Here is a 23663-nt window from a genome sequence, read left to right on the forward strand (position 1 = left end):
AAATGACTGTTTTCCTTCTCTCTTAGGAATATCATTCATCCAGAGTGTTTAATTTGTGGAAAGAAGATAGTTGCAGATGATGCAATTTTTAATTTTGGCCCTGTGAGTAATTTTCCTTTTAAATCTCCAAACTTTTCAAAGCAGCACAAGAAGATAACACTGTATCTGATAATGACTACATAGAATCTTAAGTAGCAGTGAGAAGCAAACTGAAATGCTGGGGGAGGTTGTGTAGACAATTTAACTATAAATATTTCTTTCTTTCTTCTGAACTATTTAATAATTTTATGTGAGAGTTACTGTGCGTTGCAAGATGTAATTTCTACTCAGCGATACACGTTCTCGTAAGCACATCTGCTGTTTGTGAACTCGGACACACTGACTCAGCCATCTCTGCCAACATRGAGCCTGAGGATTTCTTTGAAGTGCAGTGATGTAATTCTATGAAAAAGATCAAATTATGTTCAAATGTCATTATAGCCATAGATCACACTACTAAGATATCGGTTAAGAATTTGTGGTGTTCTTATATGGAGAAGCTAAGATGGACTTTAGGAGTGGTGAGGTAAATTGCAGCGCTTTATAAGTGTATCCTAGTAATCGCTCATGGAAAAATGAAAAACATGCATAAAGAATGTTGACTTTATCAAGCCACCCTAAAATAGATAAAGTGATAATGACAGATACAGTCTTGGAGTTATGTGAGTTCCTGTTAGYTTATTCAGATACGTGATTTTTGAAATGGAAATTGCACTTTAAAAATTTTAAGTGACATAGGAGCACATCCCATTTTCACCTSTGACTTCTGAAATGTAAGTCTAATTGAATTTTGATAAGACAGGCTACGAAGAGCCTATGTTGCTCCTGAAGATCAGTGAACTGAATTCAAATATATATTTTTTTAATTAGTAATCACAATTTGACACTGAAGTGCAACATATTTATATGTAATGTTTGTTCTGTACTTGCTCTGTTTCTGTCCAGAATTCTATTAAGTAGTTAGGTATTTTATGTATACTTAGAAGACTTAGAAGTGTGGAGCGGAGGGGTGTGTGTACATTTGTGCACAAATGTAGAAAGATTTACCTTCCAAATGTGGCATAGCATGAGTTTCCTTTCAAAGCCACATATGGGAAAGATATGCCCATGTCTTCATCCATTCACTCCTTTCCTGATCCATGAAAATTATGCTGGCAGATTTCTATAGTTTCTAGTAAGAGAGGGCAACAGAGCTGAACAGGATGGGACTGAGTTGAGAATCTACTGTCCCACTAACCTCAGTGACCTGCAGTCAGTGAGCTGGGAGGAGCTCAGCAATTCACTGGACAGAGCCCACAGAAAATGAAGTTCTTCGAAAAATCACTGTGTCCATGACTCATAGGTATTATGAAGTGGAAATTATTTCAAAACACATTCTGTGTTTATGTACTTCATAGGACTCTGGACATCAGAAAGCCTCTTTTATATCTGAGTTGTACATGGTGTTTTTCTGTTCCTTGGTTATTTATATAGAGGTCTCCAAATGTTCCCGGCTTTGAACCACAGTAGCCTTAGTAGTTCCAAAGAAGTGGAAGTTTAACTGCTGCCCTTTTGTATTCTACCCAAGGGCCTGCCTCTGTATGTGAGATTACTGCTCTGCTTACATATTAATGCACTGGCCCGGGGAGCGGTATGCTTCAGTCAAAATTTATTCTCGCTTCCCCAGAATAGAGAGGACTGGCCTTGAGCCTGTAGATTCTGGCAAGAAGCCAAGGGCCATGTGTAAACAGGATTTTTCTGAAACTCATTTATTGCCRTAATAGCACATTATAGTCAAGCTAGTCTCCAAAGGTAACCTCGCAGTTGCTTGTAGGGATGTGTGCAGATCATCTCTGAATGTAAGGCCCACTGAAGTAAATGAAAAGAGCTTGGCCTTTATATTTGTAATCCTTTTTTTCCCCTGTATTTCCCAAATCAGCTTCTGACTAAGAAACTTCACCAGTTGCATTCTAACTTGATTCTCCCTGAATTCTCCTGGCAGATATGTAAGACCGGGACTGGTTGAATTCCTGAACCAACTAAATGTGAAGGTTAATAACATGTAAACCTTAGTTTTTTTTTTTTCACATATCTTCATAAGTTTTCATTTATATTTTACTATTTTTTTTGATAGCTAGATGTCACAAAATGAACCGATTTGCCTCTCCATTTGGTGCGACCAGAAATTCATCTGATTGATCCAACCTAGGAAGCTGCTTTTGCCAGGTTCTAGCATATCATGCACAGCGATGCATTAAACTCCCACTTTTATGATCTAGTCATGAAAGTTGCTGCGCTGCTTCGAAGCGCTGTGACTAATTCAGGAAGAGAAGCCAGACATTCTGCCACTCCCTGGCCTTTGCTTTTCTAGCAGTGCAGAAATGATTTGTGTATATAATCTTTCTGGATATGCCATGAGCTTTAGGTACCTTTAGCAAACTAGTGCAAAAAAAATCCTTTTTAAATTTTTTTTTAATTTTTTTTTGAATTTGGAATATCTGATAGTTTCAGAAGAAGAACAGTTAACCTGTGGCAGATTAATGGTCTTGCTTTTTAATACCTCAGTGTCTTTAAATGACTCTCTTTTTGGATGACTTTAAAACATATCATACTGAACAGCAGCTGAAAAGAGAAGATTAGAGACAGCGTAGTGTATTAAAGACAGTGTAATGCAAGTGCAACTTACTACTTTGGTTGGTTTGTTTGTTTAGTTACGATGGTAGAATCTGAAGTCATCTGAAAAAGTTAAAGCATGCACTTTTCTATCTTTGTATTACAAAAATGGTCAAAATTGGCACAGCCTGTCTTCAGAGTCTGTGGCTGGGACCTTGCTTTGGGTAAAGGAATATAAACCCTAGAATCTAATCCTGAGGAAGATACTTCACAAATTCAGAAATTTCTTCTCATAAGTAGTCTCAAACTATCATTTTTTACCTCCCTGCCAAAATATTAGTTTATACTGTGCGTGTAGAAATGAAGAGATGAGTAAACACAGACTAAGGAAACTCATTTTTTGATTTAACCGAATATTACTTTGTAGTTTAAAAAATCATTCTTTTTTGAGGATTGCCACTTTGTTGTTTATGCATCATGAGTTGTCTCACTTGACTGTACCTACAGAGGCTTATTTTCAGTCTGTGTAAATGTTAATGTTTATGTATGTCTCCTAGCAAAATGTGTTCTTAATCTCCTGCTGAATTCTTACATCAGAACACACTGAAATTTGGCGTGGACTTCAGTTATTTTCCAGTAAGAAACCACCTTATAGGAGTTACATATGCTTTCAATTTTTAAGATATTTAATAATGTTTTCACCTCTAATTAGGAGAAATATCTGGTTTTGGCTCTTTCATTCTCCTGGGAACTAAGAGTTTRGTTTTGCCAAATGCTGGGTCATTACAAAATTCCATTCCTTGTGTTAAATTTTGCTTTTCAAGTTCTGAATGAACTTGGAATTTGGCTGCATGTTTAAACAGTAACTGATTTCCTGGAAAACACCAAACTGAATTAAACTATAACTGTCATGAAAAGAACATTCAAATTTAGAGAACAATAGCAAAGAAATATCAAGGAAAGGTTTATRTATTCAGCTTTCTTTTCTATTCCAGTGCATATTATTTACATGTAGGCAATTATAAAATAGTCTTATTTACCCATGTTCATAGCTAGAAGTGGTAAACTGCAGATTATYCCTGTGGTGCTGTGGTTCAGACTGTTTCCTTTATTTGTTTGCTTCTCAACAACTGAAAAGCCAGTTTATTTTGTTGGTTAAGCAAACAAAAGAGCTGCATTTCATGCACTTCCAATCATCTGAGATATTAAACCACAAAAATGGGGGTTTACAATGGAAAATCATTTTTTTCTTAATGACAGCAGCCCTACTGCCACCCGAAAAAGGGCTCCAAAAGAAACACAGAGACTAGGCGTCTGGGTTTAGCACACTGTGAGCTGCTTTCAGAGAGCCCTGTCACGGGCTTGCATTGTCTAAATTGGCTTTACAGCAGTAACCTCAACAGTGCATTCTTTCCACCGTCTATTATATGTTCTCGGCAGCTTATACTGTGAGGTCGTGGAGCACATCCTCAGCTATAGTGCAAATCCGTGTTGTTACTGTTACTTTAGAGGAGCTATACATTTTACACTCGATACCTAGATCTGTGAATGTAGTATTTTTATTTATTTATTTTTACCAAAAAAAAATGTGGAAATCTCTTTTAAAATTGAAAATGTTTATGTAAACATCTCATACATCCACAGACTAGAGGAGACTTGCATTTCACTATGCTAATTTATACCAGCTGAAATGTAATTTAAAATTAATAGACATACGAGCTGGTGTTTGTGACAGACTGGTCATAATCTGCAGCAGTCTGCAGGCTTGCTCCAACCATGTGCTCCTGTGATCTGCCTGTGCCAGAGTCTGACTGGGCAGTTTGCCTTCATTACTTATGAAAAAGCAATATGCTATAATAATGTCATTAGAAAAGAATATTTTCGATGTGAGCCTATTGCTATGGGGTCTGTGTAGGTTCTAGGGTATTCTAGTGCAATGTTCAGCTCTGGGCTCTGACAGCTAGTTTGAAGCAGACATTAATTTCTACCACTAGGGTAAATTCACAATTTTGGAATCATCTGTCTTTACAGTATTAGAAGGTGCTTTGTCTGTTAGAATCTTTTAGAAATGCACGTTCTGAGCAATCATCTTAAGGTTTGTAGCTGCTCTCAGTGCAAGTCGGGAGGTGGCTTCTGAAGATACAGTTATAAAGCAGAACTGGAGGTCACTAGGTCTGTTCTGGCCCCAATTATCTAGGGCTGATTCTCTTTGAGGGGCCAGGGTGTATTCCTTGTACAGAGCATACTCTTTGCCAAGAGAAGTATTTGTGGCCGAGATTCCAGTTTCTGGGATGCATTTCTTGGTATGCAGTGACTAAAAAGCCAGAGCATGTTCTCTCTTGCAGTGCTCTCGCGCATGGTCGAAGCTGTGAGTTTTTTCATCCTAAAACTTAAAACTTTGAAACTTGCCCAGCTTGTGGTTATGCAAAATTGCTCAACCCAGACTAATGGGCGAATCTTCTTGATATCCCTGGTGTCATTTGTGGCTTCCTATCAAAGCTAAATAGCTTCACCATTTCTCAGCTTCCATATGATACCGAAAAAGTCTGCCAGGATTAGCTAAGCTTCCATTTCAGTCAATCTCRAAATGAATTAGGATCAAAAAAAAATTTAAAAATCCTGTGGAAATCTAAGGGGTCAAATTAATCTGTGATGTAATTTAACAGGATTCAGTGGATTTGCACCATATCTTGAAAGAAGGAATCTGAACCCGCATGATTTTAAATCAAGCTCTTAGAAACCCAAGCTATTGTGTCACCTAATTCTGTTCACTGGCCGCATGCGTGCGGCTGGCACTGCTGGTTTCTGAGCCTGCTCTGGAGCAAGTCCAGGCAAAGGGCACTCCAGCCCAGAAACTCACCCCAAGGCCTGGCCCTCCAGTCCTGGCCTTTGCAGCAAAAATTAATGATAAGGGAAAACATTGCATGCTGAGTTTTCATCTTGTGTATGTCTTGCCACAAGGAAAATCTAATCTTAGCTTGTGAAAACTTGCTACAACTCTGAACTGCTGCGCTGTGAAGCCTGTCTTGTGATTTCTTCCAGGCCAACTCATTGCTGCTGAACCTGAACAGATGGGAGAATTCATTTCCAAAGCACTTTGTGCCCCATTCACTTGTTTTGGGATTTCAACGTCCAGTCTGTGATGCAGATGATCGACGTGGAGTTTCAAGGTTTGTTTTTTCTGGCTGTAGTCCAAGGATCCTACTGAGAGCTTGTACGTGACAACGTGCTTGTAGACTCCCATCACATCCCATTATGTTTTCTTTCTCCTTAAGATTCCTCTTTAAAAAAATCTTGGTTTGTCAACACTCAGGAGTTTGCTTGCTTTAACGTGTTTTGTTGAGGATTTTGGTTGTGTCTAGTATTGTTTTCCTCTTGTGATACCTTGGATAATGCTTACATCTCCAGTGTTCCAGTCTTCCTGCTCATAAAATACAGGTGTTGTGCAGGTTATTCAGCCAGCTTTATGAACATTGCTGAAAAGTAATATTGAAAGATAAAGCTAACGTAATTTGCCTCTGTACAATAAAAAAGGAAATTTTGGTCCTAGTGGAAGAGAGATACAAGGTAGTATATGTGTAGTCAGTCTTTTTCTATTTCTATCACATGCAATTGCATCATCCTCTAAGCATTTTTTTAGGATAAAAGTGCTCTTATCAGTAAAAAGTTATAATTTATTTTAGCATTCTTGGTGATTTACAAAAGTCTTCACGTTCTTTCCAATTCTTGTCATTAATGAGAACTAATGAAGACAGATTAGTGTAATCTGCTGTTTTTTTCTCTGCTTCTCTGCTTCCGCTAATATAATCAGTCCCGCTCGAATACACTGAGTTTACCAATAATCCAGTAGCTTTCTATAGTACTGTACAAGGGAACTGAATTATCCTTAGAATATCCACATCTTGCGATSAGTTTTCTTGCAAAAGATGATGAATCTTGACTTGTTTTTCCGTGTTACATCCAAAGCTTTGGGAGATCGTTTTGGCAGGCTTCCCAGTGGGCATGGATCACATTCCTAGAGCTCTCTGCAAAGCCGTAAGAATGAAACAAACAACTCGGAATTTTCCAGTTTAGATCAGGCTCTGTGTATGTTAGGAGAAACAGCAGCACAACCGTGAGTACCAGTGTAAGCTGCAACGGAAAGCAGAGCAAAATCTGGCAGACTGTTATAAACTGTCCTATCTCAGCTTCACGTGCCTGTTCCTGATATTTGTCGTGATACAGAGACTTAGTGACTGAGACAGGCCTACCACCAAGTAGTCTTGCCTGTAGGAAACTAGCAAAGACATGAGGACAGAAAGAAACGCTTCAGTTTTCTCTAGTCTCTTCTATTTAAGGCGATTCTTTGGCTTCTGTTATAGAAAGTGCTTTTGTGAGTGACTGAAATAAGATAAATAGTATATAGAGTCTGTTTTAGGGATGGAGTTTTCTCTGTCAAATTTGAAGCAGTGCTCCAGAACATCTATTCTTTGCATAAGAAGGGGAAAGGTGGGGAGTGGGGAGGAAGGAAGCTGGGAATAATGTTATGTTACAGAGAATATGATCTGGGGAAATAATGAAGTAGGGTGGGGATAAAAGAAAAAAAAGTGGTTCCTGGTGTCTCTTTGAGGGTGCAATCCAACCCTCATGGAAGTTGGTTAGAAACTTTCCGTGTCCTGTAATATGAGTTGGGTTGGGTCATCAAAATAACAAAACAGAACAAAAACTGGTAGTAAGAACAGGCAGATCTAATAAAAACATTTTAAAGGATTATACCATAGATGGCAGATTAAATTGTGGAAAAGATGTCAAGTTTGCTGAGGATAATCATAATTCAGATTTCAGAGTTCTTCATGCTTTTATTTAAAATAGTGGAACACGAGCTGATGAAATCTCATGGCTGTGCTGTAGCTTCTATTTTGTGGGTAAAATAAGTTGGAAAAGAAATAATAGAACAAGAATTAAAGAATAGCTCAGTATTGGAGCTGAGATCACGCAAGAATCTTGGTTTGGAGCACTCTGCTGCAGTTCCTAGAAGTACTACAACTTCAGAGGACTGGACCTACTTTATTAACAAGCTTTCCTTCCTTGATTTTTACCATTTTTTGAAGATTTTCTATAACATTTCAAGTTAACTTGTACTACCTGATAATTATCCTTTCATAGGATGAGACATCATCTGACTCTTTTTTTTTTTCTACCTGATAATTATCCTTTCATAGGATGAGACATCATCTGACTCTTTTTTTTTTCCTGTCTCTAAAATGAGATTCTCAGCCATGAAAACACTCTTTGCACCTCAACTAAAGTTTTAAAAACATTTAGCTTCTGAGCTTAAGTTCCATTTTTAAATGTRCTAAGCAGCCTGTGTTTCGTTAAAAATCTTAGAGCCTTGGATATTTTTAAAAAGACACAAATTTAAAATATCCCATCACATTTTTTTTTCTTGGATGTAACTGTAATCATTCACCTTAAATAGTAATATAGTGTCCTGCACTGGAGGAATGACTCTACAATAAAGTCACCTAATGTGACTTGAGCTTCAAATTTTAATCTCTCTCTCTCTGAGCCACATCCTGTTTTCGGTTAACTGATCTCATAGGGGGGAAATTTACCAGAGGAAATATCTCAAGTTTGGAAAGTACCAAAAACTTATCTTTAGTTTCTTTGTGTAATTCAGCACCTTTTAAGAGAGAGGTGTTATATTTTTGAGAACTGTCAAGGTAGAAGGTAAGGAATGAACTAAGTGCAAGAGAGGAGACCTGTGGACCTCGTAGGATGCTGTGTCCCTTCATTCCGAAGCAGGAGCTRTGACCCATCAGGGTAACACTGATCTTTCCAATAGAGTTCGCTTGTACCCCTTTCTTTTCCCACAGTTTAAAATTGCCACCACGAAACTCTTGAAACTTTGGTGTATCCTGGTAAGTTTTTAACTTGCTGTGACTTTTAACAACCCTGATTCTAAGCCTGGAGAGCAGAGGTTTCTACCCATTAGAACTATTAAGGCTATKGCAGCTTCCATGCAGGCTCTACCCGGGTTGGCGTGCGGTCCTGAAGATACTGCACTCGCCTGTGAATAAGCTCACAATAGACAGAAGCAGGGAGGAGGAAGTGCAAATGATGAGAAATCAGAYGTGATTCTGATGTGCAAGTGTTTGTAGACCTCAGGAGGGCTGCCCCAGAAATCCTCATAGGGCTGGGGAGGGTTCAAGTGTCCTGTTCCTTCCCGCGGCCCGGCTTTCCCCAGGCAGCAGAGGGGTGCAGGGCATTTCCCCGACGATCACGCTCTGGCTGCGGAGCGGTTTCTGTGCGGGCTCCAGGGCCAGGTCACGGTGTTGTGCAGCCCCGTCACATATTGAATCATACCCCAGGCCGTTTCAGGAACTAACCATGAAAGTGGATTCCCTGTTTCTCCTCTGTTGAAGAAGTTTGTTCCCTTGGGTCTTTCCTAGTGTGTTTTACTCGCTGCTCCCTGCGGGTTGGTCCATTGCAGCATCCCAGAGAAGAGCAGATCGCAGCTCCTGGCCGGGCATCCCCGTTGGCYGGAGCCCTCCCCGGGCAAAGGCACCGTGTGCTCTTGCTCCCCGGCCGAGCCCCGCTGCTGCGTGGAGCGCTGAGCCCAGGGCTGCCGGCAGCTCCGTGCCCGGGAAGGCCTCGCTCTGTCCGCGGAGCCGCCGCTCCGACGCATCCTCCRGCCGCCACGAGAGCCGCCCCCGCTGCAGAAGCCCGGGCGGGAGGAGACGGCGGGTGCAGGTAGGGCYGGGGCCGCGGGGCTGCGCTGGGTGCCCTGGCGCTCGCGGTGCTTGTGCTGGCGCGGATGCAGCGGGGCTGCTTGTGCCCTCCACAGCAGAGCCCTTCCGCCCTCGCTGCCGCGGCAGGGCTGGCGGTGCCCGCGGAAGGGCCCCCGGTGCCGCGGCAGCTTCAGCACTCGGCTGTGGGGCAGGACTCGAAACGTGGGGCTCCCAGCGGTCAGTCTGTGTGTGCGATGGGCTGCCGTGGTGCTCCTTCCCACCCTGGCTTTGGCTGCATATTGTCACCGTCCCTGTCGCATCCCTGGCTGCCAATCCCTAGGGAATGCGGCTAGGGGCTRCATAGCATCTTTGAGCACAGAGACCCTGAGTCCTTCCCTATATATCTCTTYATAGGCCTAGCATAAAGCACGGTGAGAACATCGTCCTGTTTCTGCGGGAGGTTTTATAATTATTTCTTATGGCTTCTGCCTGTCGCAGGCACTTGCTAGCCAAAGCTAATTTTGCTAACGMCACGGTTGGTGCTGCTGTGTGTCAGCAGTGTCACAGGACAAAGCAGCTTCATACGGGCGTTGCTGTGATCAGACTGCCAGGTCCCTTTGCTCAAACCCATCTTGAGCTTTCCAGGCATGGTGGGGGCCACCGGAATCAGGATTGGTTGCAGTTCCAAAAATATTTGACTGTGCAGCTGTCCTCAGCTCAGCCTGATACTGCAGTGCCTGGCACATTTGCATGTGTGGCCCTGGTTAGCGCTTGAGCTTGGCTGGTGAAGGTGGCTGCTCCCCGACTCGGGATTTCATTTTGCCACTAGTTCTGTCATCTGGGAAAAGGCAGCGTAAACACATCAGTTGCCCACTTTCTGCATCTGTAATCACAAACTCTGGCTTTTGGGAATTGAGGGCTGCTGGGCATTTACTCTACAGGAAATAATTCTTATGTTCAGTCCTGACTGCTGGAATTGTAGCTGAAAGATGATGGCACTATTCACTTCGTCTTTCTACAAGAAAATTGTGTGGGAAGAAGCCCCCAAGCCTTGGTTTGGATACGCTGTCCATTTTCACGTTGTGTTTCAGGGGAATTTTAAATCTGTACAGTAATTTCCTGCTGGTACCTAGTCAAAGCCCACTGTGACATTTAGCCACGCTTTAGCTACAGGTTCAATTAAACATCACCAGACTGCTGCACAGCATTGGAGCTGCCTTGTGGGCTTTGATGCTTGATGTATTCTTACACATCAAAGTGAGGTGGTGTCTGCTTGCTTGAGCACCTATTTTGTACCTCCTCTTTGGCAGCAGTTTGCTTCAGATGGCTGAGAAAACAACCCAAGGAGCAGAGGAGCTCCCCGACTCTTCTCCTGATGAAAACGAGTTTCCTTTCGGCTATCCCACCAGTATTTGTGAAGATGTGCCCGAGCAGAAGTACCTGTGCAGCAACTGCAGTAATATCCTGAAGAAAGCCCTGCAGACGCTGTGTGGACATCGCTACTGCTCCGCCTGCCTGGCGTGGATCGTGCGGTAGGTCCCTCCTGTGGGGGGTCACACAACTGGGATGGTCTCTGTGGTTGCATTGCRCCCAGTATCGTGTTGTACCAAGATACTCCCTAGATAAGAGGTCRTGGCTACTTGGTCCACTGCACAGTAGCCTTTTTATTGCCTTGGGATATTTAATTCTGATGTTTTGGAAAACTGTAGCAGTCAAGATGCAGTGACATCAAAATTATGTCATGCTCTTCCTCTGGTCACCTGGGTGCTCCTCTGATGAGCCTCTTGTCCTGTGTTAGTGCGTGATTCATCTGGATGATAGCAGGCATTGGCAATGAAATGCGCTTTTCCTATATGAAACTCCACATTAGATGTTTTGAGAGTAAATAAAAACATTTTGTTATCTGCAGTAGGATGCTAACCCTCTTGAACTCATCTTTGCACCAATATTTTCTGAATTGCACCTAAGCGTTTGCCACAGAAAAGTGGGCATTTCCCAAATATTTGAAAAGTCTTCATTTTTCCCATTACTTTTCCTATATGCTGTTTTTGAATAGTTTATAAAATCATCTCCTAGCTTTTTCATGATCCCACTCTAATTTTGCTGAAATACACATCAGATTTATAGAGCTCAGCCTGGTCTTAGRGAAGACATTAGCTGTTTTTCCTTTGACTTCAATAATTGGCCCTTTAATGAGAAAGGCTATAGATTCTGAATGGAAATTATTCCTTCCATACAATTATTAATTGTATTAATATTAATTAATATCCATACAATTTTTTTGCAACCTGAATTTCACTGATTATTATTTCCTTGTTCTTTGTCAGAAACAATAAAAATCCAATCTGCCAGAAATGTAAAGAGGAGGATCCCTGCACTTTAAGTGAAGGAAGTCTATTGGCAGAAGAAAGGGTAAGCTCTAGCTCACAACTCGTTAGTTTGTCATTAACCATTTTCTGGAATTCTCTATARTTGTCACAGGACTATGATTCAGAAGAGAATAATATAAATATAGAGTATTCCAGTTGCATGTTTTTACTCATGTTTGAATCTTTCACAGTTTTTAATAAAAAAGTATAAGTTTAAGAYCTTCAAAGACCATAAGGTTGTAGAATGTAAACAGTACCACAACCTTCTATATAAATAACTTTTATTGCCTCAAAGTAACCTGGATTGCTGTTTTCCTATCTGTCAAAATCTACTTTAATCGTTGCTGCCTTCTTTTGGGAAATGTCCTTCCCCAGGATTCCCCAGGCTCGGGCAGTGTGGTTATCTGTGCCCTTAAGAGCGTTACCAAAATTTCAGGTCTAGAAAACTAGAAATCCAGGTTCAGGACAGTTGGGTGAATTGCCTGCAGAATACTTTGAGAGCCAARGTGCACAGAAAAAAAAGTGGAAAACTTTGAGTTGAAAATATTAATAATTAAAAAAAAAATCATGTACTGGCAATTCTCCTGTAACTTTGAGATTTCTCTAGTGCTGTTTTCTTAGGAAATCTCACGTGATTTTCTGCAAATCTGTGGGTGGGTTACTGTAAGCGGGGCCTTGCTCTTGCAAGCCGATCTGCCTGGGCAGAGTTTTGTGCCTGCTGGGAGCCCAGACGAGCTCAGTCACCACAAAGGCATGAGGATGTGCCTGGATGGATCAGCTTACACGAGCGGCCCACACTTGGTGAGCAGGCCAAGTAGCACAGGTCGTCTAGCAGGTCCTTTCTTTGCTCCATATCTGTTTGTGAGGACCTTGACTTTGCCTTTGCTTTATGTAATTCCCTGTGCTGATTATTTACACAGTTATATAAAACCAGATGGTYGGGGCCCTCACAAGACGTGTATTTGCCATAGCTTATCCCTTGCATCTGCTTAGGGCAATCGAAGATGCTGATTTGGGGAAAACAGCCTAGATTTGTCCAGGAGAGCTTTGGGGACAGCTCGGTCAGCTTGGTAGCTGCTCTGCCTGAGCATATGAGCCACAGAGCAAAGTCTTCCCTTTGCCAAGCACCTTAAGACGCATGTCACACGGGTCAGAGTGCCCCAGGAGCAGCTCCGGTGGGGTCCCTGRGTGGGATGTGGCAGTGACCTCCAGTTGTCACACAGCCACCCTGGAACGGGGCACATGTCCATGTCCTGCAGCAGTCCCGTGTTACCAACCCCCCTGGCCCTGCACCAACACCTCCCTCTGCGATGGGCAGGATGGAAGAGGGGAGATGTCCACCTCCTGTGTGCGAAGTGAAAGAAAACTGTTTTCAGTTTCCTTCTGTGTCACCCACAGCACCTTCCCGTCCACGTCAGTCACTTCATTTACTGTGTCCAGATCTGACTCAGGCCCCTCTCGATGGTCGGGACAGTCTCCCCCMAGATGTGAGGGCAGGACGTTTGCGTGAACCAGACGAGGCAGTGACCTGTGCAGACCATAGGAGAGATGAGGATTTCCTGCTTTGCCTTTTACCTCACTCGTGCCCATAGTAATTTAGCAATTTTAAGTGTGAACCATAAAGCACAGGGGATGCACACAGCAGCCCCTTATGCTACTGGGGTTGTCCCTGTAGTTAAACAAATGTTGARTGATTTGGTTGGTAATGTCAGGAAATTCTTTGAGTTTTTCTCTTGTGACACAGGGGGAAAAGCCTCCATGTGCCTGATAACTTGAATTTCTTTTCTTTGATTTAGCTCATGAATCAGACTGGGCTATTTTGGACTCTGGGGCTGGTATGCTTTCCCTCACTGTACATTGCCAGCTGATTACGCAAAATCTTCCATGTATACAGATGGAGCCACACATGCTATTGGACAACCTAAATGACATTTTTTTTTAACTCCTTACTTATGAAATTGTTTGCAATGTTAGAGCATCTCTTGGACTTTGCTTCCAGGCTGAGATTGCCAGAGGTGTTTCTCTGAGACTCTGTGGTCAAATGAATCTCACTGTTACCAGCCATCAAACTGACCTTGCTTCTTCTAGGGATTTAATTTGGCAAGTGTAGATAAGTCTATAGCATTTTGTATGAAGGTTTAAAAAAAAAAACATTTAGGAATGTTGATTATGGTGATCTTGTTTTTGTGCTTTCCTTAGGTGATTGTGTAGAATTTGGGTGACCTTATTGAAATGTGGGCATGATTTGTAAACGCTTCACCCCACCAGCACCCCCCATTTGCTGTTCTTGATTTGTGTTGCAATGTATGGGAAATCTACAGACCTCTGTATTTTGTTCTCAACACCACCTTGGTCCTGTGTCAGTGTACCTATTTTGACCGTGCAAGATGTAATATTAAAAGTGCATAGCATTTCATGATTTACATAATAATTGTACGATTCTTCACGGTTAATGCAAGAAAAGAAACCTGTGTTGTGCAAAAAAGACATCTCACATGTGGTTTACATTTCTTTAAGGCACAGTGCCGCTCTAAATGGAAACAGCCATGGTCTGAGAAATTTACTCTCACTGCAAGACAGTCTCGGTCCTCCTCTCTGCAGCATGTTTAGGAGGTGTTAATGGCCCCAGTAATGAAACACATTCATTAGAGTGGCACTTGGCAGCACCCTATAGCTAGGGTGCTGTCAGCACGTCCAATTGCACAGGGTGTATTTCAGGCTTCTGTGAAAAAGGACACAGAATAATAGCTGTTGTTGGCCAGGCATACTTTTCAATGAATTTATGTCGTATCAAGTAGTTTATATTTGAACCATAAGAAATAAATCGTTTGGCAATTATTTGGGTTTTAATCTAACAAACCAGTTGCTAGATTAAAGCATTTTATGGCAAGAAAATAAATAAGATTTAAAAAAAGGAAGAGTTTTACAAAGATCTGGAGTCTTGACGCAGTCCCCTTATTCCTGTCTTGAAGATGCATTCTGGAATACTTTCTGACTTGTGCTTTCTCCTTTTTATGTTTGCTTTCCAGGCTTTCGGTGATGCTGCCATTAATAAAGAGATCTCTGAACTCAAAGTACATTGCGTGACCCTGGGATGCAGTTGGTCTGGTACCATGAAGAATTTTGAAGTATGTTTAAAGACCATTTGTTTAAGTTAACATGCTGCTCTTTGAACAGGAACAAAATGGAAGTGAAACTTGGTTTTCTGGAAGCACAGGTTCATTTAACTTAATAAAAATCAGCAAAGTGACAATGATTTAAACCAACTGAGTATCTAGAAGTGTAACATTGATTTTAGTAGGGCTTTGACCAGATCCAATCTTTAATGTTTCAAAACTTTGCATCAGCTATGTTTTTTTTTCCAATGGACTTAATTAGTTAAATGCAAGCATGTAACTAGCATTTTTTTGCTGGACCAAAATAGTCTGATCCCAGAGACTTGTTATGAGCAATATATGTAGCATGTTTTTCTAAGAAATAATTTTCCCATGGGTAAACATCTCCTGTTTATTGAATGTGTTACTTAATTGTTTTCAGATTGATGTGAAATGTCCCAGGCAAAATATTTAGATGGGTCAGATTTGGGAACCTGCCATGCAAATTAAGAGTATTAATAGAGAATATGCTGCTAATTCTCCTGGTGTAGGAGCAGAGGCCCCTGCTGCATTTCTAGCAGGGAGTTTTACACTTCGCAGCCTCAGTAAAGGAGGTGAATTTTTCAATAGCATTCACTGCAACACTGTAGAATGGGATTTTACTCAATCTAAGAAGAAATGCAAAGCCAAGATCTTTACTGTCAGAATAGAGACTATTTGTAGATAAATGTGGATCTGCAGCTTTCAGTTTGATTTATAATTTTAACTTCCAGGAGCATCAGAGCCTGTGCGAATATGCTCTAATCCCCTGCCACACTGGCTGCGGACACATGGTGATGAGGAAGAAACTTGCAGATCATTTGGAAAATAGATGTATTAATAATGTGACAACGTGTCCAAAGTGCAAGCAGAGTTTATCCAGCAGTGAGTACCAAGTAAGAACTTTTCTTTGTTTTAAATAAGGGTCCTGCTAACATTGCTATGTGTTTTTTTTGAGTTGGAAGGTCTGAATATTTTCTCATCCCACGCTAACTCCTGACCCTGTGGAAGGGTTGTTTCCCTTCCCCTCATTCTGTTTAGCTATCACCTGATTAATTTTTTGGTTAGGAAATCTTGGCAGCAGAGCAGGAGACTGGCATTGAGAGGTTGATTTTTCTCTGCCTTCATTATGTAGTGTTTATGAAGCTGGAATGTTATTGGTTATATGATCTACTTTATTAAATTTGCTGACATATGGCAAAAGAAATTTGCTTATTTACATATATTTCATGTATCCACAATCCTCTGGGAGCAGACAGGAAAGTTGGGGCACTGCTCTCCTTCTCTCCATCCTGACCAATCAGTTATTGGTTCCATAATTTTTGCATTCCCTTATTATAAAGAAACCTCCCTGAATCCAGCTCAAGTAATCAGTGATCTGTTTGAGTGGAATGGCAGAAAAGAGAAGAAAATAAAGGCCCACTTTGTGCAGTATGCAAGATAGAGAATATTCAGAAATGAGTTAGGGAGTGGGGAAAAACCTGTGGCTGTTTCTGAGGATCTTGACCAGAAACGTTAGGACTCTTTGCTTGAAGAGACTCAAGTCCTGCTACAATTGCTTTATCAAAAAAAAAAAAAAAAAAAAAAAAATTCCAGACTGCTCTAGGAAATGTACTGGCATGCAAAGGCGTTTGTAAAGATTAAAGGCAAAACCCCTGAATGGTCTGAATTGAAAGCTGACAGTTGCTGCGTTTAAATACACAAATTACAGTTGTAGTACGAACCAATGGCAGGAGGATTATTTTCCCCTTCTTCTTGGAGCCAAAAATGGCAGGAAATCTCATGTTAGCACTAATGCATTTTGCATTAGCACATCGTGATGGAAAATTTGGATTCCTGCCCTCAAAATGTTAATAAGCAGGATCTGAGAAAGGTCTGCACACTAAGCGAACTATAAGAAGTCAAAACATGAAGAGTTTATATTTGGGTTTTCTGTGCATTTGCTCTGTTCCATAACCCATGCATGTCACTGTATCCATATGTGCGAGTGCATATAGATGTGTGTAGGTGTGCACATACTATAGGTTGAACTAGGTGAGACGTGTACCTTGCCAGTCATGTATTGGATTTCTCAGGATGATCTTGCAAAGCATCTGTAAGTAATTTCCAGCTGGGCCCCCTAAGTGAAAGATCACACTTTGGACTTCCATTTAACAGGTATTGTGGATCCAGCATGGAAGATACCTGCCAGGCTGGGAAGATGAGGAATCAGCTTGGAGCCTTAGAGAGCTCTGGGTCAGCAAGTCCTTGTGCAGGGAGCAGCAGCAATCGCTTTTAGCAGATGTGCTTTAGTCCCAATCTTCTAAACATTATTTCCTGTAAAAAGAAGCCAGGGGAGACTGCAGTCTACTGAATAGCGAGGTCCGAGCAGCCCCTCTCTGCACAGGGGTACAGAACCCTGCACCGTGTGTGGTGGTTCTGGTTCAGGGAAGCCGCCCTCCCCTCGTTTGCCTGCCCTTGAATCCACACTACTCAGGAGAAGAGTAAGAAACTTAGTGCAAACTCTTTCTTTCATGGCACAGAGTAATACTTCTCATTCATTTCTTGTCAAAAGGCCCTGAGGAGCCTCAGTTTTATATAAAATGGGAGTAGCATCCCCTGAAAACACAAGCTTTGTTTTAAAAAGTCCTATGAAAGGTGGTTGTTGCGTTTAGCAGTGTACTCAGTGTTCGCTTCTTCTTTTAATGATAGAAACACTCCTGTGAAGGCCATTCCTATAAGGAAGACAAACGCATGCAAACAGAAACACCATCAAAGGAAAAGGTAGGTAAAGCATGAGTGAATGCAGTAACTTTTGTTTCAGTTCATTGAAGTGTCACTTTCTCATTTAGATTAAATGAACATCTAAGAGTATCTTTGCATATAGCAGTAGTTTCTGGCTGCTTTTTAGACCCCAGCTTAGCTGGGCTGGCTGCCCTACAATAATCTTTATTAAATCATCTTCTCCGTTCATCTTATAAAACCAGAGAACTGTTTGTTTCCTTTCAAGTATTCATGGAGGCCCAAATGAGCAAATCAAGGGTTTGCTGTGACACAGGTGGCCCTTCTAAAGAGTTGGAGCCTGCTGGGGCCATTCATGAGCAGAGGAAGCTGCAAGATGCAGCCCGCATGGGCTCTACTGTGGCCAGGGAGAGGCCTGGGCTGGCGCCCTCCACCTTGACGGGCCACTTGGCATCCTGGTGTGTTATTTATGGGAGGTTGTGGCTTGTTAAGTTCTGTCGTGATGTTGTGGACCCTGCATTAGAAGGACACTTACCTGCCAGGTTGCGTGCAAGGCTCTCAGATGGCAACGTACCACTCTCAACTGATTTAGCAATGAGTTTTCGATGCTGGTTGAATGGTGTAATGTGCTGACTTGATTCAGCTTGACCTCTAGCTGCTGGGGATGAGGCCTCGGTGTTGGTAGGTAAATGAAACAATGTCTTAAAAGCGGTGTTTGATTATTTCCTCTTCCTTTTTTTCTTTTCTTTTCCCCCCAACAGAACCACTCTACACCATTAATCAACAAAGATGGATGCCGATTTTCGGAAATTGGTTGTTCATTTAGGGTAAGTTAAATTGCTGCCTCCAGGGAAGCCTCAGTTCCACACTGCGCCCGTGACCTAGACCAGGCTATGTGTTCAAGATCATAGGGCTTGATTTAAACACATTTTTAAGAAGAGAGAGAAGTGTCCACATGTGAACACATCCCTTAAACAGACTGTTAGTGAGCTTGTTGGTTTTCTTTTCTCCCCTGAGAGTCTCCTGGTGTGTAGCTGGACCTGTATCTTGCAGTTCTGCCATCTCTGTTTCTCCCAAGAAATTAAAGAGAGTGCTGCTTGTTTTGGCTGCAGACCAGGTATGGTAGTTGCATGGACAGAGTATTGACAGCGTCTTCTTACAGGGAAGCAAAGAGAMGCTAAAGGAGCATGAAAAAACTGCAGTTGGAACCCACATGCTGCTTCTGCTGCAGCTCATAAAGGAGCTGAAGGCAACCTTGTGCCCAGGCCGTGTTCCAGAGTCTGCGCTGAGTGTGAACGGGGCAGAAAAGAGCATCTCTGACCTGCACGTGCCAGTGAGCCTGGAAGTCAACGGGGATCTGGAAGTAGACTGTTTTCCTCTGTCTTCTGTTTCTGAGGATTCAATTCTGCAAGAAATCGTGAGGGAGAAAGTGATTTCTGAGCTAGAAAATAAGCTGCACGTGTTTGAGAATATCGTGGCAGTGCTCAATAAGGAAGTGGAGACCTCCAACTTGGAAATCACAGCCTTTCGGAGACAGAGTGAGCTCGATCAAAATATAATACGAGGCCTTGAATTGAAGGTAAATATTTCTGGTTGACGTTGTTGGTGTGCTTGTACATACACATACGTGTGTATGTGTAGGGYTGGGGACTGTGATGGGGCTGTGAGCTATTAAGTTCTGGGCACATCTTCAGGATCTTCATGTTTTATGTGAATTTTTAAATGGAGAGCTCTAATATTTGCAATGTTATTTAACATCTACATGTTTAAGCACTAGAAACCCCTGGGAATTCTGATTATCTAGAATATAGCATGATTGGGCTGAGCAAGCGAGATAGGTGCTTGGCTGGCTGATTTCTGAAAGCAGCATGGTGCCTGGAAACCCCTGGAAAGATCCATCCAGCTGTGCCTTTTATGTTGATACACAACCATCACTTAAAATCAAAGGAGATGCCCCAGAACATGAGGACTCCAGGCCGGTGCTGCTGCTGTCRCAGCACTGTGGTCTGGAGAGCAGCGTTGTCTCCAAGTTGCTGTGTTTCTAGATTGCAGAGCTGCACCGGTGCATGACGCAGAAGGACGCGGGTCTGAGCACTCTGCACAAGAACCTCCTCTTCTCTGAGCAAGCTTCCTACGACGGCRTCTTTCTGTGGAAGATAACGGACGTTGGCAGGAAGCTACAAGACTCGGTGACGGGAAGAACAGTCAGTTTGTATTCACCAGGTAACGAGCCCGACACATCCGTGCAGTAGCAAAACTCACACCTTTAGAAAACCCTTGCGGCCCCACTGCCACCACGTGTCCCCTGTCCCCAGGCTTAGCCTGCCTGGAGAGTAACTGGTCACCTTTGCCCAGGTATAAGGTGTTGGAACCACTGCCTTAGGTTGCTTATGGCTTGAAATCTCTGGATAGACTGATCTGTCTGCTCTCTCCATCCCTGTGATATCAGAGCACGTCATGCTCTCTCTCTTCTCTCGTGTATCAGGACACAACTTTGGTCTGTTTTCAAAGGAGTCTTTGCTAATGAAGAGTTCTGATTTTCAGCTTTCTACACCGCAAAGTACGGCTACAAAGTCTGCCTGAGGATTTATCTGAATGGGGATGGGACAGGGAAAGGGACCCACGTGTCTCTGTTCTTCGTTGTCATGAAAGGGGACTATGATGCTCTGCTTCCCTGGCCATTCAGACACAAGGTGAGTAGGAGGGGCTTTTTGTGCTTGCATGGCTAAAATGAAATATCCCCAATAATTCTTTTTTTTTTTTTTTTTTTTTTTTTTTCCCTGTGGAATCTCTTGCTATCCCCTGGAAAGGTTTTTCATCCTGTGAAAAGGCAGCCCTTTCAAGTCTGATCCTAGCAGACAGCCAGTACTTCTCCCATTGATCTCGAGAGGATTTTTCCTGTTGTAGTGGAAGCTGAAGTGTTTTCCCATTTTTCTCCCCTGTGGCTATAAGCTGTGCTCCGATCTTGGATAACAGCTTATGTGTGAGTGGGATGTGCCACACGCAGGAATGCTACTCCCACTGAGACTCCTCACTGTGCTTTGAAGGGTGTTCGAACACCCAGAATAACCCTGCAGGTTCAAGGTGGATATAGCCCAACCTGTGTCCACCTGGGGTTAAGCCACAGGCATTTCTTTTCCTGGCCCTTCCTRTATATGGGTGTTATCAATTTATAATTTGCTACCTTAAGCACAGATGTCAGAAATGGGAGGTTAAAATTGCACTTACAGATGTCATAGATGTCTTACATGATCGTGAGCAAGCTCCTTACCCTGCTGTTATTTTTCTCATTATATAAATGCCATCCAGTAGTGACAAAAATAGAGAAAATGCATCAGGATCTGATCTCCACTTTAGCATTTACCTTTACGTGGTAATATTCTGAAAGAGAGCCTTACTGCTGTTTAGTAGCCAAGGAAAATAGAAATCAAAGTTCAGAATCCTCATTGTATTAACRTATTATATATATATTTCATATTCCAAGTTAAAGAACAGTGAGATAATAAAAGTGATAATGAGTTGGGGAAATTCTAGCCTCATATTTAGGTTGTGTCTGCTACATGTTTGCATACAAAAATTGAGCTTTTTCTTTGGATTCCAAACCCTACTAACAGCATGAATGTAATGACTGTAACCAAACTTGTGGTTTGTTTGAATTGTCAGGGGAGAGAGGAAAAAAGTCTTCGCACGGTGCAATTCTCTACCAAGAAATAATTCCTTACATTATTTTATGGGTGGCAGAGTTTTAAATACTTCATCTGGGAACAATTACAATCTCCCCTGTTCACGTTAGCTGACCTTGCAGGTTGTGAAACTTTCATTTCAGTTTGCATTTAATTATCATCTCTCCTGAATCCATCCAGCTGCTTTTGCAGTGTGTTTGTACTTCTGTCTCTGATATATTCTGGTTTATTTTTTAAAGCAGCAACTCCCCATTGCTGCATGTGCTCCGTTGCTCTCTTCCAGGTTACGTTCATGCTGCTTGACCAGAACAACAGAGAACACGTTATCGACGCGTTTCGCCCAGACTTGATGTCTGCTTCGTTTCAGAGACCGGTGAACGACATGAATGTGGCAAGTGGTTGTCCCATGTTCCTCCCCTTGTCCAAATTACAGTCGCCTAAATACGCCTATGTGAAAGAAGACACACTTTTCCTTAAATGCATTATAGAAACAAATTAGTAAATTTTGRAGTATGGAGCTGGCGAAGCACCCTCTGAATGTCACCAGTTTACAAAGAAAGAGCCACGGCTTGTGGCTTGTTCCTGCCCATCTCCTGCGCCTCCCCGGGCACCCCTGGCTGTGCGGAGCGCTGCTCTCCTCCRGGTTGGCTTTTCAGGTCTCGCCTTCCCAACCTCACAGCATCCTTTTAAATAGTTCTGGTGCAGTATCCAGTTCCAAGGGGAAAAACAAAGCACATAAATATCTATCAAAGCTTGTTTGAGAAGGACCTGGACATTCTTTGCTGTTGCATGCACATGGAGGCTCCCTCCGTCCTCCTCCTCTCCCTTTCTCTCTTTTTTTTTTCCCCTATCTCTATATTTATATTGTTCTTTCAGGAAAAATAAAAAAAGTTATTTTCCCAGCACTGTACCCCCAGACCCTCTATTGGCAGTTTTATGCTTAGGAACATTATGCTCTTCATGGCTATGTACTTTTGACAAGTGCTGTATTTATTACAACCATTCATGTTTTCTTTTACCATTTTATTTATTTCCTAAATAAAGCTAACTGACTTAAAAAAAGGGCTTGGAGRTTATTTTATCTTTAAGGCAGGGAGTAGCTTAGGGTCCCCATAGGAGCCGATTGCTGTAGGAAGAGCCCAGCTGCTGCTGCCAAACTCGCAGCCCCGTCCTCCTGTTGCCAATGGAAGTTGGTGCCTTTCTATGGGGCAAGGATCGCCCCAAAAAGGGGCTTCTGCTWGCTGGGAAATAAAATAAATGGCCACGAGGCAACATGAAGGTGCTGCAAGGGCTTTGGGCTGCCTTTGGCTGCGCTTTGCCCCTCTGGAGAGCTGCAGGAAGCGGCTGCAGGAGGCACCTGGGCCTGGCAGTGAAGCACGCGAAGAAAGTCAAGTTTAAAAAAAAAAAAAAAAAGAAGGAAAAAGTTTGTGTTGCTTTTTTGCAGGACAGGGCGTTGCGGGACATGATGTGGCACTGTGTGGCACGTCAGGGCACGGCGTGGGCCATTTAGCTTCACCCCCCAAGAGAAACGTGAAGCAAGGGAGGAAAACGGCCTTGCTAAGCCCCTGTCCGGGAGCTCCCGCTGCTCCTGGTGCTGAGGAGAGGGAAGGGAGCAGCACCCAGCCCCGTGTGCCCCTCGCGTTGCTGCGCGCTGCTCCGGAGCCACGTAGGGAGGTCTCGTGTTTCCCTGCTGAGAGCCCAGCGGGAAAAAGCCATTCTGAGGTGAGGGAGTTGCACAAAACTGCTTGTTTTTTGTCTCAGGGCCACCTRTTTGTGAAGCAGCAGCCCCAGTTCCCCAGGTGGCACGAGCTGCACGTGGAGGGGCCGCGGTGCCCAGGGCTCTGGAGGAGCCCGGATCAGCCTCTCCCGCCTAAACAGCCCGGAAAACATTTGGTTTCTGGCGGTGCTCTCAAACAAACAGCAAATCCTCACGGCTCCTTCTTGGCACSGAGCGAGGCATTTTTGCCATGATTGATTCTCCTGCGGCCATTCAGAGAATCCCCCCCTAGTTCTGGGAATCGTGGGAGCGCGGGTCGTCCCGCAGGCGCCAGGGGCCCCGGGGGGCCGGGACACGCAGGTGCCCACGCGGGTGGTCGGGGAGCCTCCGCGGAGCAGGTGGGATGGGGTGTCCTGGGGTGTCCCCAGTCACCCCATGGGCAGCTTGCGGACACCTCGTGCAGAGCAGCTGCCCCGCATGGGGCAGTAGGTCCCCCGGGGGGRCAGTTTGCACTCATCCACACAGGGCAGTTTGCAGACACCCCATGGGGCAATTTGAAATCACCCAGGGGCAGTTTGTGGGCACCCCATGCACAGCACGTCCAGATGCCCCGCGGGGCGGTTTGCAGATACCCTGTGCAGGGCAGATACTCTGTGCAGGGCAGTTTGCACTCATCCACACAGGGCAGTTCGCAGACA

The 23663-nt window shown here is 43.2% G+C and overlaps 1 protein-coding gene and 1 long non-coding RNA gene across 2 annotated transcripts; both read left to right on the top strand.

Moving 5' to 3' along the window:
• Nucleotides 1-5752, top strand: LOC112955988. Its single transcript, XR_003250972.1, has 2 exons — nt 1-102; nt 5674-5752. It is a non-coding gene; the product is annotated as an uncharacterized LOC112955988 (long non-coding RNA).
• A 3542-nt stretch (nt 5753-9294) lies between these two features.
• Nucleotides 9295-22038, top strand: TRAF1 (TNF receptor associated factor 1). The gene is made up of 11 exons (XM_026049149.1): nt 9295-9363; nt 10652-10873; nt 11669-11753; nt 14740-14838; nt 15579-15740; nt 17536-17607; nt 18327-18392; nt 18728-19144; nt 19611-19788; nt 20110-20258; nt 21532-22038. The coding sequence occupies exons 2-11, from the start codon at nt 10665-10667 to the stop codon at nt 21745-21747; spliced, it is 1653 nt and encodes a 550-aa protein (XP_025904934.1). The 5' UTR covers nt 9295-9363; nt 10652-10664; the 3' UTR covers nt 21748-22038.
• Nucleotides 22039-23663: the final 1625 nt, after the last annotated feature.

This window comes from Nothoprocta perdicaria, unplaced genomic scaffold (genome assembly GCF_003342845.1).
Source record: "Nothoprocta perdicaria isolate Ctin4 unplaced genomic scaffold, notPer1 scaffold_6, whole genome shotgun sequence".
In the NCBI taxonomy this organism is placed as follows: Eukaryota; Metazoa; Chordata; class Aves; order Tinamiformes; family Tinamidae; genus Nothoprocta; species Nothoprocta perdicaria.